The 14,157-nt window shown below is 46.1% G+C and overlaps 2 protein-coding genes across 4 annotated transcripts in view; one reads left to right on the forward strand and one right to left on the reverse strand.

The window, feature by feature from the left end:
- Positions 1–601: 601 nt before the first annotated feature.
- LOC106806556 (amyloid protein-binding protein 2-like) lies at positions 602–12,132 on the reverse strand. 3 transcript variants are annotated; one of them, XM_014808541.1, is made up of 13 exons: positions 11,988–12,132; positions 6,524–6,612; positions 5,977–6,128; positions 5,289–5,412; positions 4,815–4,983; positions 4,016–4,173; positions 3,736–3,841; positions 3,301–3,425; positions 2,886–2,971; positions 2,494–2,684; positions 2,062–2,227; positions 1,517–1,744; positions 602–1,011 (listed from the first exon to the last, which is right to left on the reverse strand). In XM_014808541.1, the coding sequence occupies exons 1-13, from the start codon at positions 12,120–12,122 to the stop codon at positions 1,004–1,006; spliced, it is 1,737 nt and encodes a 578-aa protein (XP_014664027.1). In that variant the 5' UTR covers positions 12,123–12,132; the 3' UTR covers positions 602–1,003. The 3 variants fall into 3 exon arrangements, with proteins under 3 accessions (XP_014664027.1, XP_014664030.1, XP_014664028.1); XM_014808544.1 differs by lacking the exon at positions 602–1,011 and adding an exon at positions 1,313–1,440; XM_014808542.1 differs by lacking the exon at positions 602–1,011 and having other exon boundaries at positions 1,313–1,744.
- Positions 12,133–12,420: 288 nt separating this feature from the next.
- The window catches only part of LOC106806565 (ribonuclease P/MRP protein subunit POP5-like), an 8,782-nt gene continuing 7,045 nt past the window's right edge, over positions 12,421–14,157 (forward strand). Inside the window, exon 1 of the mRNA XM_014808557.1 lies at positions 12,421–12,585. Within this exon, the coding sequence (XP_014664043.1) occupies positions 12,566–12,585 (20 nt within the window). The 5' untranslated portion in view covers positions 12,421–12,565. The remainder of the gene's footprint in view (positions 12,586–14,157) is intronic.

Genomic DNA, 14,157 nt, shown 5'->3' on the forward strand with positions numbered 1-14,157 from the left:
AGGCTCAAAATAAAGCTTTAGAAAATTCTCTAGTACCAATACCTGCGTAAAACATGGGTGCTAGGGCCTAGAATTTAATTCGCTTGATAAATACACTAGCAGTCTGTCCTATCTACATGTAGACAGCTCAAAATAAAGATTCAATTAATGCGGTACTCAAACCGCCATAAAGTAACACTCCTATCTTGTTTCACAACATCTATAATGTACAGACAATGTCGTACTTCTGATGAGCACATCATTAGCAACCAGCAATGGCACTACCATCATCGGCCCTAGCTTGCATGTACACTCTGTGTAACAGCATCATGCCTAGAACAACATGGTCAGTGCAGACTGAGAGAGGCAGCAGTCGGGAGTCGGGCGCGTCTCGCATTCACATTTCATTAAACGCGAGCATTGCGATTACAGATGATTCATTACAGCTAACACGTCCCGCGCGATGCCGTTAGAGGCAAACCTCCAAAACAAATAGCTGACAAAGAAGTATAAGCGACAAGGGGTGGTGAAGCAACCACAGCTGTTACAGGCCTCCATGCTGGCACCTTTGTGTACCAAACTGGCGCCATCACGAGCTCATGCTGAAGAATGTGTGTACGCGGCTTCTACGGTGGCGCCATCACGAGCTCATGCTGAAGAATGTGTGTACGACGGCTTCTACGGTGGCGCCATCACGAGCTCATGCTGAAGAATGTGTGTACGACGGCTTCTACGGTGGCGCCATCACGAGCTCATGCTGAAGAATGTGTGTCTGACGGCTTCTACGGTGGCGCCATCACGAGCCTCGACGGTGGCGCCATCACGAGCTCATGCTGAAGAATGTGTGTACGACGGCTTCTACGGTGGCGCCATCACGAGCTCATGCTGAAGAATGTGTGTACGACGGCTTCTACGGTGGCGCCACCATGGGCCTCGACGGTGGCACCATCACGAGCTCATGCTGAAGAATGTGTGTACGACGGCTTCTACGGTGGCGCCATCACGAGACTCGACGGTGGCGCCATCACGAGCCTCGACGGTGGCGCATCAGACTCATGCTGAAGAATGTGTGTACGACGGCTTCTACGGTGGCGCCACCATGGGCCTCGACGGTGGCACCATCACGAGCTCATGCTGAAGAATGTGTGTACGACGGCTTCTACGGTGGCGCCATCACGAGACTCGACGGTGGCGCCATCACGAGCTCATGCTGAAGAATGTGTGTACAACGGCTTCTACGGTGGCGCCACCATGGGCTTCTACGGTGGCGCCATCCTGAGCTCATGCTGAAGAATGTGTGTACGACGGCTTCTACGGTGGCGCCATTATGAGCCTCGACGGTGGCGCCATCATGAGCTCATGCTGAAGAATGTGTGTACGACGGCTTCTACGGTGGCGCCATCATGAGCTCATGCTGAAGAATGTGTGTACGACGGCTTCTACGGTGGCGCCATCATGAGCCTCGACGGTGGCGCCATCATGAGCTCATGCTGAAGAATGTGTGTACGACGGCTTCTACGGTGGCGCCATCATGAGCTCATGCTGAAGAATGTGTGTACGACGGCTTCTACAGTGGGACACACACGCTTCATATCGTCGAGTCGCACCTCGTTCTCGGTGCTGCGGTCGCGCAGCTGGTTCCACTGGTGCAGCACATAGCTGTACTCCTCCGCCTTCTCAAACCTGCCTGTCGTGCTGTACAGCCGCAGCAGTCCCCGATAATCATACTCCAGCCCACTGTATGCCTCGCCAAACAACTTCTTACCTACGACGAAATTACTTTGTAATCAGTCTCAGTCATATGTATACGTATAAATTGTATAGATGGGATCAGAAGTGAATAAAAAAATGTTTGTTGTAATTCACTCCTGATGGGATATATATACATACATATACGTATAGATATTACACTAGTATATATGGAACACTTCGGAAAAATGCCTCCTTTACACACAGTTGTCTGTCCTATACAGAAGTCACCACTGACACAGACGTTACATGTCTATGTAGATATTATGACCCACAGAGACAATAATGAATGGATAACAGAGGGTGCTGGCTGAGTGAGAAGCTAGTGCTTACCTATGGATATCGAACGCAGGTAGAGCTGTTCTGCATCGCTGTGCAATAGCATGTCATAATTGTAGAGCGAAGCCAAGTGGCCAACGGAGAGCGCCACCTCGTAATCTTCGGTTCCAAGCAGTTTCTCCTTGATCTCGATGGCTTTCAGGTGCATGCCTTGTGCCTCCTAGAAAAAGGAAATCAGGGTACAATGTGTTACATACACCCATGCTGCGGTGCTCAGACAAAGGTACAAAAAACAAACAAACATACAAACCACAAATAAACAACAACGGACGATGAAACAAATAATAATGCCAAATGCTTTCGTACGCCACCACCCCACCACGCTAACCTCGTGATGGTAATTGGATTGAAGCAATCTGCCCTGATGGCACCGTTTCACAATCAAACATACGATTATGCCGACCGCTTCCTTGTTAATGTGCTCACCTTGTACTGGTGCATAGACTGGTACAGTCTACCGAGATTGCCATAGTGTTTGGCCGTCTGCACATTCTCCTCGCCAAATGCCTTCTTAGCAAGCGACAGTGCCACCAGGTGGAGATCTAGCGCCTCCTGTAGCAGTCGCTCCTCCTTCTCCTTCAGGTGACTGTCGATGGCAATCTCCTCTAGAATGAGGGCTGAAAAAGTGCATCAACAAAGATCGATTCACGAAAAACGAAAATAGCCTGAACCCTTAAAGAATTCATGAAGGTTTTGAACTATTTCAATAAATGATGCATAAATGCATGTCTATAATGAATAAATCTAGTTTTATGTCTTGGTTTAGTTTTAGAGTTCCACTTTATTAGGCTTGCGATATCTCCTGACCCTCCGCTCACCTTTTACACGTTTTGAGGAAGCCATCAGCAAATGATCTTCTGGAAGAATCTGACTCATAATCTGAATGGCTTTCTCGGCATGCTCCCTAAAAGACAGACCAATAGTGTTCCCGAAATTAAAAAACTCACAACTGCAACGAAACTCCGTAAGAAATCGCAAAACACCGCCGAAAAACTTCAAAGATTGAACCAAATAAGCGATAATTAGACCAGTTCAATTATGTTGTTGCTGTTGTTGTTATTATAATCATAAATATTACTATTGTATTATTATTATTGTTATCATCATTATTATTATTATTAGTAGTAGTAGTGTTATTGCCTTATTACTGTCTCTAGTGAAAATTTGCCCTAGTGCCAACTATCTAAGAGAAAATTCAGAATTACTGGGTACTGCATGCCTGCGCACACGTACCTAGCATCAGAGAAGCGACCTGAGCTATATTCATGAACATAGAGGGCATAAGCAAGGTCCTCATGAGCTATCGCGACATGGATGTTCTTCCCTCCAAACACAGACTGTCTTACATCTAGGGCCGTCTGAAAATACACAACGAACATATACACGCCAAGTAGATTCTCACACTATTTTTGCAAGCGCTAAACCTTTTGGTTTTGCGCTTGTCAACATGATAAGGAAAATATACATTATCTAGAACGTATTTCAGTGACACATTCAACAATTTGATTCTAAAAATTGCCAATCGATGCCTACATTAATAGAGGCTGGAAGCTACCTTTTCACCATGCACCCATTAAAATGACATAAATTGGCCAGAAGTTACGATCACATTATTGCACAATGGTAAGCATTTAGAAAGTTGAATTCTTCACGAGAAACACCACGTACTTGGTACACTTGAACCGACTGACTGATTTGGTCAACGTTGAGAAGATAGAAGCTGTAGTCCAATAGAGTGTCAGCGTACTTTGGATGCTGGCAGCCAAACGCATCTCTGAAATAATAATCAGCTCTTCTATCTCATCCTGGTTAACATTTTTCTGTAATTCGATTTTAACACATACTTATGCAGTCAAAGTGATCAATGTTTGAGCTTTATTTCCCACTCTCTGTGGGGGAGATCGATTGCAGCGATATCGCACTGGGGCGGTTGCCATGACAACAGTACCTTGCAACGTGCACAGCCTCCGTTATTAGCATCTCTGCGCGTCGAAACTCCCGTTTCACGACGCATGCCTTCGACGCCTGTCTGAGAACGTCAACTATGACCTTAGATGGTAGAGCTGAGGTCAGACCCTTCAGGGCTAGCGTGCTCCATTTATACGCCTAAAGAGAGATACATTGACTAATTAACCCATCATTACACAATCAATGCCAATCATGTCTCTCTATCTCAGATGCAGACCTGCTAGCATGATTTAAAGCTATATTTGCGAGATTCTTGCTCAGAAACACTCAATCCGAAAAAAATATAGCGAAATATAGTCTCACTTCACAGCGGATATATCACTGATTACACTAACTCGAAAAACACTATGATTTTATGCAGTTATAGCATAGAAAATTGGATATGAACACATCGTAAGATTTGTAATACACTGAAATTTTATCGTACCACAAGAATGTCAGAATGGGTAAATTGTATATTGTCGGTGACAAAATTGCAAACATAAAAGCATCTCAAAATTCTGTAAGAGATGTATATGTCTATGGCCGATAGGTGGCGATATCAGCTGGTCCAAGAGAGTAGCTGGTAAAAACACAATATTATACTCGAAAATACACCACCCATGTACACACGAATTTACTTCATCTAACACTGAACGTAAGCGCTACTTCTTCACACACGTCTTACTTTATTCACTTCTTCAAGATTAGTCTGCTAGAAATAAACGAAATGACCGAGTTAGTAATTATGTTTAGTAACTTATGTAAGCAGCAATGAATTCATCAGTGTCGATTCTCACCTCGTCATATTGGCTTCTAACGAAGAAGAGCGAGCAGAGTTCACAGTAGAGACTAGATGTGTTAATCGGATGTCCGGCACTGATCAACTTCTCCGCATAATACTGGGACTCGTGATATGAAGTGTCCGACTCCGTGAACTTACAGTAAAGATTCCGTGAGTGCAGCAACCTGTGAGAGAATAAAACAGTGTTCTGATCACTTGGACTTGTCTACCATATGCTAATGAGAATCTACACAATTGATTGCATTTAGTCCTAACATAACGAAAGCTCAGATAAGGGCAATGTGTTTATTGCAGCTATAATGCATCCTGTTAAATGGCAATAATGCTATGAGCAGAGCTCTACCCATCTTTTGGCATTTCGCTCCTTAGTAAATGCATTTATACAACTACTACACATAACTGCTCTACTGTATGTTCCTTGACCAAGACAAAAACATTTTGCGCAGAGTATTGTGTAATCATAATAAACCTGATGCAACACTCGAGGCACTTTGTCCAGTTGGTGGTATTATTTTCGAGTTTGCAGAGCTGGAAGCAGGCACTCATGACTCTTTCACTTGCGCAGTACCATCCTGCCTCGCTGAGAAATGCTTCTGCAATGTGGCAAAGCAGAATAAAAAATACAGACTCTCACAATTAATCAAATTCACCTAACGTTTTAAAACTGACAGCTAAACGGTTGCTTACCACGACGGTGGCGCCACTGGAAGCGCAATCCACTGAAAAAGTTGTGCAAAGCAACATTTCGGCTGCAGGCTACAGACCGAGGGGGTTTCTTATTTATTAATTTAAAAGCAGAAGGATTGCAATATCTTATAAACGACACATAGTTTTAGTTATAATATGGACGAATTTGTCCTAAAATAAATATCGTTCAGTTAAATAGCATTTAGCTATAAACATAATTGCACCTTTATGATTAGACCTCGGTCTGTAACGTGCAAAATAAATTGCAAATGTGCAACTTTTACAAGGTGGCAGCACAATCGCGGGTTATGTCGGCACCAAAAAATGAAGATTTCGAAACTCAATGTTGTTTTATGACAAACGTGAATGCGTAATTATAGAAATTTGCAGGTATGTGCTAAATTATTTATGCATTTACTATTATAATATATTCTAAAATTCTAGGGGATAGTATCTCTTTAAGTACATGCCTAATGCAAATCCAAGCTGTATTGTACGATCCTTTACAGTTTGAACGGACGCATGTACAACACAGCAGTTCTGGCTGTATGAGTCTGCAAGAATGTCAGCTATCCTTATACCCTGATCCATCAGGGCTTGGAAGCAATGGTGGAGCAGGTGCCTATAAATAAAGTCACACATTGTAACTAACATCCAATTTTATCTGGATTACCAAAATTCTTACATGCCTAAAAATTCATTGTGATTGCTTAACATAATAAAAGCTATTATGTATCACGTCTAATATCAATAAATGAGAAATGGATTGGAAGCATGTGAGTTTAAAATTACATTCTGTTGTTCATGGTTTCAATAATATGCACACAAGTACAGGCAAGCTAAAACGTTCACGTATGTTGATGTTATGAGTAAAATTGCCTGTTGCTCTATGCACAACTCGGAGCAATAACGCTTTTAGATTAATGAGTTTTTAGAGTTAAAACACATTTATCATCCAACTGCAATCCTAGCAAGAACCTAAAGTAAGGATGATTTTACTCTTTTTATCAATCTTACCGTTTGTCACTGACTTTGAGAACTTTAGAGAACACATCTAGCTCGCAAAACTCCATGCCGAGCAGACAGAGGGGTCCCTGCTTGTACAACTGCAACAAACATTTAAGAAGCACAAACGATGATTGGCTGTCGTCATATGACACATTATTATTCTATCCTGGACACCAACTTGAGACAATTTCGAACAAGTATAACCAGAAAGATCGAGCTACTGGACATTTGGTTTCCGTAACGGACATGACAGAAAACGGACAAGGGTTATCAGTGTACTGTACAAAGCATGAAAACCATGTCAGCTTAATGGCTATATCTTTCCAGTTTTTGTCTAATTCGAATCTTGAAATAACCCTCTAGACCATGAACACAACTGTAAACGTATTTAGGCAACTATCTTTTTCTTTCATTAAAAAATGGTGCGTAATTAACGGACATGACACTTTCTGCGCAATGGACATGAGTATGCGCACTTTGTTCCAAGCTATTATACTTTTTTTCTGAAGGAATTATGCCTTCATGTATAGTCAGAAAACAGGAGTCCGATTCATATGACATGCAATTCAAGGGAATTTATTACCTTATGAAGTACTTACTAACCTTAGATATGGTACTATACTACAACATGATTGGCTAAATTTTATATTCATAAAATAGCACGTCACACAAATATAGCTAAAAAAATATTTAAATCGTGTTTTCAGTGAGCCCCAGCATCGTTGTTATGAAAGGCAGCATGACTTAAAATATGAGAATTTAGACTTCATTTAACAGCAATCTACATGAAACTGGGCAATTAATGTTTTTACTCGAGTGAACGTTTTTCGTGGAATTGCCAATATATAGCGCGTTCACACGTAGCAAAATCCACGGTTCGTACGCGTACGAAACAGAGTTTCGTACGTACTCGCGATAAAATTCTGAACGACCACGTATAGCTATACTCAATTCGAAACGCGTATCACTATCCTGACAAAATGAGTGCGTTTCCTACGTACTTCGTATAGCTGTACGCGTATAGCAGACGTGTGAGCAACCGGCTATAGCTATACGCGTATAACAATAGGAAACAAAGCGCTGTCGACGGTCTACGAGAAAATGCTAGTGTTAAGACTAATGTTAAGACTAATTTTGAGCCGTGTGGCGGACTCAATATGGCTATACGCACGGCGGCCGTGTGGCGGACTCAATATGGCTATACGCACGGCGGCCGTGCGGATCCGATTCAATATGGCTATAAGCACGGCGCTGCCGTGGGGCTGACTCAAATATGGCTAACGCACGGGCCGTTGTGATAAGATAAATATGGCTATACCACGCGCCCGTGTGCGACATCATATAGCTATACGCATGGCGGCCGGTGTGGCGGACTCAATATGGCTATACGCACGGCCGCCGTGTGGATAAGATTCAAATATGGCTATATCGCGCACCGCGGCCATATGGCCGACTCAATATGGCTAGAGAATGAGGAAAGTGGAAGAAGGGAAGCTGGTGGAGAAGGAGGAGGGCAGAAAGCTGGTGGAGAAGGAGGAAGGGAAAGTGTGGAAAGGAGAATGGAGAAGCTGTGAGCAGGAGAAGGAGAAGAAAGAAAGTGTTGGAGAAAAGAGGAGGGAGAAGGGAGAAGGTGTGATAAAGAGGGAAGAAGCTGTGAGAAGAGGAGGGAAAAAGATGGTGAGAAGAGGGAAGAAGCTGGTGAAAGGAGAGGGAGTAAGGGCTGAGGAGGGAGAACGTAGGAGGATGGAGAAGCTGGGAGCAAGGAGGAAAGGAAACGAGGGAGTAAGGACTTGTGACGGAGGAGAAAGGAAAGTTGCAGGATGAAGATAGCTGGTGGAGAAGAGGAAGGGAGAAGGGAGAAGGCAGGGAAAGAAGGAGAGGATAAGCCGGAGCAAGAGAGGGGGAGAACTGGGGAGAAGCGAAGGGAGAAGGAAGTGTGGTGAGAAGAGAAGGAGAAACGAGAGAAAAGAAAGGAAGTGTGAGTAAGGAGATAACTGTGGAGAAGAGGAGGGAGAAGCAGAAGGAGAAGGGAAGAAGGTGTGGACAAGAGAGGGGAGAAGCTGTGAAAGGAGGAGGCGGAGAAAGAGAAGGTGTGGAGAAGAGAGAGAGAAGGAGAATGTGAGAGGGGAGAAGCGTACGAGAAGGAGAGGAAGCTGGTGAGTAAGGAAAAGGTAGGAGGGGAAAGAAGCTGGTGAGGAGGGAAGGAGAAGGAGAAGCGGTAGCATGAACGAGGAGGGAGAAGGAGAAAGGATAAGCTGGTGGAGAAGGAGGAAGAGAAAGAAAAGGTGTCGAGAAGGGGGAGGGAGAACTGGTGGAAAAGGAGGAGGGAGAAGCTGTGAGGAATTAGAAGGGATACGAAGAAAGCTGGAGAAGGAAGAAAGGGGGAAGAAGGAGGGGAGAAGCGACGGAGTGGGAGGATAAATGGGATAGAGGGGAGAAACGGAACGGTGAGAGGAGGGGGAGAAGGGAGAAGCGTGAGAGGGAAAAAGCCTGTGGAGAAGGAAAGGGAAAGAAGAAGGGGTAAAGAGGAGCGGATGAAGCTGGTGGAAGCGAGGGGCGAACTGTGGAACAATGAGGAAGGGGAGAAGGAGAGAAGGGAGCGGTGGATGGATGAGGGGAAAGTAAAAAAGAGAGAGAAAAAGGAAAAGGAAAGGAGGAGAAGCTGTAGAGAAGGAGGAGCGAGAATGGAGAAGCTGTGATGATGAGAGCTGGGAAGAAGGCAGGAACTAACGACCAGCTTCTCCCTCACTCCTTCTCATCCCACTTCTCCCTTCTCCCTCCTCGCCACAGCTCCCTTATCTCCCTCATTCCTCCCTTACCCGCTTCTCCCCAGCTTCCCCTCCCTCCTCCATCCACTCTCACCGATCCTCACTATCTCCAACCGACCTTCTCCTTTCTTACCCCTCGCTCCTCCACCCAGCGCCCTCTCCGCCCTCCTTTATCCCCTTCTCTCTTCTCCCCTGCTCTCTCCACCAGCTCCCACTCTCCCTCCTTCTCTCCTTCCTCCTCCTCCACGCCAGCTTCTCCCGCCCTCCTCCACTCAACCTCTCCTCTTCGTCCCCTCCTCCTATCTCGCACCAGCTCTCCTTCCTCCTTCTCACCACCTTCTTCCCCTCTCCCCCTGCCTCCTTCTCCAACCAGCTTCTCCGTTTCGTCGTCGCTCGCGCCACCCAGGTCTTCCCTCTACCCCTCCTTTCCCTTTCCTCCTTCTCTCAACACAGCTTCTCCCTCCTCCTTCCCTACCAGCCTGTCTCCCCTCCTCCACCACCTTCTCCTTTCTCCCCCTCCCCTTCTCCACCAGCGTCCCCTCTCACACCAACCTTCCTCTTCTTCTCCCATCCTTCTCCACAGCTTCTCCCCTCCTCGCCTTCTCCAACACCTCTCCCTTCTCCCCCCTCTCCTTCTCCAACCAGCTCTCCCCTCCTCCTCTCCACCCATCACTCTCCCTTCTCCCCCTACCTCCTTCCCAACCAGCTTCTCCGCTCTCCCCTCATCACACCCAGCCCTCTCTCCCCTCCTCTCTCCTTTCCTCCTCTCCACCAGCTCTCTCCTTCTCCCCTCCTCCCACCAGCTCTCTTCTCACCCCTCCTTCATCCCTCCTCCTTTCCCAGCTCTCCCCTTCCTCCTCCTACCAGCTCCTCCTCCTTCCTCCACCACCTCTCCGTTCCCACTCCTCCCTTCCACCAGTTCTCTCTCTCCCCCTCCTTCTCCCCACCAGTCTCTCCCTCCTCCTTCTCCAACACCTTTGCCCCTCTTCTCCTCCTTCTCCAACCAGCTTCTCCCCCTCCTCCTCTCCACCACCTTCTCCCTCTCCCGCTTCCTACCTATCCACAACTTCTCCCCCTCGTCTCCTCCACCATCATCCTTTCCCCCGCTCCTCCACTACTCCTCTCCCGCTTTCTCCCTTTTCCCCCTGCTCGCTTTACGCAGGCATCCCTTCTCGCTTCCTCCTTCCCACCAGCCTTCCCCCTCCTTCCCACCACTTTCTCCCTTCTCCTCCCTTCTCCGACCCACTTCTCCCTTCTTCCCTCCTCGCAACCACCTTCTTCTTCTTCCCCCTCCTCCTCTCTCCACCAGCTTCTCCCGCCTCCTTCTCGCCCCACCTTCCCCTCTCCCCTCATCCTTCTCACCAGCTTCTCTCTTCTCGCCTCCTCCTCCACCAGCTCCTTCCCCCTCCTTCTCTCCACACACGCTTCTCCCCTGCCTCCTCTCCACCAGCTTCTCCATCCTCCTCCACGACCTTCCTTCCCTCCCCCGCTCCCTCCTTCTCCCACACCTTTTCCTCCTCTCCTTCTCGCACCAGCCTCTCTTTCTCCCCGCTTCACTCCTTCTCCCCTCCTTCTCCACCACCTCTCTTCTCCCCTCTTCCTCATTCTCGCTACCACCGCATCACCACTACCTTCTTCCCCATTTCTCGCCTTCTCCACCACCTTCTCCCCTCTCGCCTTCCTCCTTCTCCACCAGCTTCTCCCTTCTCCCCTTCGAACCCATTCCTAGCCATATGATCGGCTCCATACGCCGCCAGTGACGTATAGCCAATTGAATCTTATCCACACGGCCGCAGTGCGTATAGCCATATTGAGTCGGCCACACGGCCGCCGTGCGTATAGCCATATTGAATCTGGCCCACACGGCCGCCGTGCGTATATAAGGCGCGTTCACACGGACGTTTTTGGCCCGAGCCTAATTAGGCCCGTGCCAGATTTGGCTCGAGCCGAGCGTTCACACGGACGTTTTTGGCCCGAGCCTAATTAGGCCCGTGCCAGATTTGGTCCCATCGAAAACGTCGGACTAGGCCTGAGCCAAATTTTAGCACCAGCTTTCGGCGAGAGGTAGAGCGGTAGAATCGGTTGAGCGGTAGATGCTGCGAGTGTCAAACGTGTACTTCGACGAAATAAAGTCCAAAACAGTATAAAAATTCGACAAATTTGATCAGGATGCACGTTTTCAAGATTGATAATTGAACTCGGAACGTAAGTAAACACTCTAAATCCTACACAACGCCATCTCGCGACATACTGCCAAAGTATCTGTGAGATATTTGTGCAATAAAATTTATTTGAATTTGAATTTGAATTTGACAGACAGTATTTACCTCCCCCCTACTTGCGTACGTGTGAACGCTCCGACTCAAACCGGCCCGAGCCAAATCTAGCCCATTTGGCTCGAGCCAAACCATGACCGTGTGAACGCGACTATAGTCACTTCCTTACGGTAGAGTAAATAAACACTGAGACTTTGACAGTAAACACACACTAAACACAATTTGTGTTTACTTACTATTAATTTTATTATTAAAACGGCCAAACTGCCTCAGGCTGTAAAAGTACTAAAACTAAAAGTGTAAAACTAACTTTCTGAACCATGGCATGGGAGCCTGACGATAACATTCGAGCAACAGTGTCAGTGTCACTGTCAGTGACACCGACTGTCATTAACTAGGATATCTACAACTTTGCATGTAATTACTCACTTTATAGTAGACATCAAACTGCACATTTTCAGGGAAAGTTTTGAGTTCTCTACGAGTTCTAGTGTAATGAGTAACTACAACATTTATTGTTGTATTATAGAGAGAATCTGGAATCCAATTGAGAGCTGACGCCATGTTTTCTTGATGCTCTGCATTCAACCCAAATTTGATTCGATATGTGTGGTGTGAGTGTAATATAGAGCAAACACAGAAATTTCTATGTAAGCTCTGATAAAATAACTTTTTAGCCACGACGGTTCTAAAGTAAAATCATATTATTTATTTTTTCTCAAATATAGCCTAAGCGGAAGTATCCGTCCAGCGAACAGTACACTCCCCGTTTTCGGCACAGTCTTCCTAACTTCCTGTCGGCTGTCTAGACTGGTACTCGCTCCCACCTCGATTACTCGATGGGCCGAGTGGTGGCCGGCCTAAGCCGAGAGGTGGGACCGGGTACCAGTCTAGTCGGCTGTCGTACCGCACGTCTTCTCAATTTTTGATTATCTGAAATTTTAAACGTTGTATATACGTACATGTTCAAAATCCATGTAGTTTTGCAGGTTTCTCAATAGTATGTGATGGTCCGATTTAAGAACAGGTACTAGGCCTAATTCGTCACGTACCGCTTCTTTATTAAGTAGTACGGTTCAAGGATAGAGATGATGGGTGCAAATCCACTTTAGTAGCGATGCTGATCGCTCGCGCCATATTGTCTATATTTCAGCAACCATAATTTCAATCGAGTCAATGTAGCCACTTTCAGATGACGTCACTTTTAATATATATCATATTATTAAATCAAACTTTGTAGTCTGAATGAGAAGCGCCTCAACCGTTTATGTTATTATTTTCAGAATTGTTACCGTAACCGTTTTTGATATAGAACGTGCTAAAAACGCAACAAAACGTAAACGGGGCTAGCAGCGACCTGGCATGAAGCGCGCGCATACTAGTTTTTCGTTTTTCGCCGACGCCACAACAGCCCTGTATAGCTATAAACTATTCTGATGTATTTATTTATGACATGTTTATAGACATTATCGTTCTGATGGCGCCACACCAAACTCGCCGCTCCACAGTTCGGGGTCTCTTCTTATTATGGCAGATTTATGTACAGCAATGAATATGAAATGCACGTCATGTATACGTCGACATAATTCATCATCCAATTGCATCTCCATGATGCCCGCGTAGATGCGCAGTTCGAAGCATTGCTGAGCATTTCCAGTGTCAAATGTGAAAAGCACTTCATTGGCACTGTCACGTCTCAACATTTAGACCGCTGTAATGGGCCCCGCTGCAACCCGCTGGCCATCTGATAGGCCCGCGCCGACTGATGGGCTGGGTAGTGTTGATCCTATGTAGGTGTGTGTCAGTTAACAGACAAATCAATTGAGATTATGGATGAGAGTTCGTATCAGTAACCAAGCAAATGGTAATCGATATTAGTCTGTAGTCAGTAACGGATACGTCAATGGGATAGCATTCCTAAGGGGGGGTGGAGGGGGGTGCGCACCCCGCCACTAACCAATTTTATAGTTGAGCTTTTTTCTGGCCCACGGCCATTCTTTCTGGCCCACGCGCCCTTTTTTCTGGTTCCGGACCACTCACCCTGCTCGCGCCGAAAACCCGCATGTGAGGGGGGTGTAATTCAAACTTTTTCCTGGGGGAGGCCCCCCAGACCCCACCTTTGCGTGCCTCCAACTTTCGGTTACGGTTGGAGCCCCGTCCCTGGACAAATCCGTACACGCCGGCTGTGAACAAAGCGAACTACTGAGTATGTCTTAAGGTAAAGATAAATATATCAGTCATATGAAATTCAACGTTCACGTTCAAGTTTAAGTCAATGTACTGAAACGGAAAGCATATAAATTAATACATTAATGATTTCAATTTCTTTCTGTATAAAAGGGTGGTTCCAATTGCCATATCGCAGTTTGATTTCAACGATCGGGTTACAGTATTTGGTCGTCTCTGATGGCAGTTAATTTCAAAGCAAGGTCATAGGTTTTTGTGCGCATTGTGGATTTTGCCCTTGTACCTGGAATTGTCTAGTTCAATTTTCATTGCTATGAAAACTTGAAATACAAGAACGTTCGCCTCATATGCATCTGAAAATGCATTAAAAAGGAGTGATGCTTCTAAAAAATATCTGGGGGAGCCCCCCCGA

This window comes from Priapulus caudatus, unplaced genomic scaffold, assembly GCF_000485595.1.
Source record: "Priapulus caudatus unplaced genomic scaffold, Priapulus_caudatus-5.0.1 Scaffold167, whole genome shotgun sequence".
Classification (NCBI taxonomy): domain Eukaryota; kingdom Metazoa; phylum Priapulida; class Priapulimorpha; order Priapulimorphida; family Priapulidae; genus Priapulus; species Priapulus caudatus.

What these genes read in the sequence shown, in the direction of transcription:
- LOC106806556 (XM_014808541.1), bottom strand. Translation starts at nt 12,122, where the DNA reads ATGGCGTCAGCTCTCAATTGGATTCCAGATTCTCTCTATAATACAACA. An exon ending in TTAGAAGCCAATATGACGAG is followed by an intron (nt 4,174 to 4,814) that starts GTGAGAATCGAC and finishes ATCTCTCTTTAG; the next exon opens with GCGTATAAATGGAGCACGCT. An exon ending in CCTGCGTTCGATATCCATAG is followed by an intron (nt 1,745 to 2,061) that starts GTAAGCACTAGC and finishes ATTTCGTCGTAG; the next exon opens with GTAAGAAGTTGTTTGGCGAG.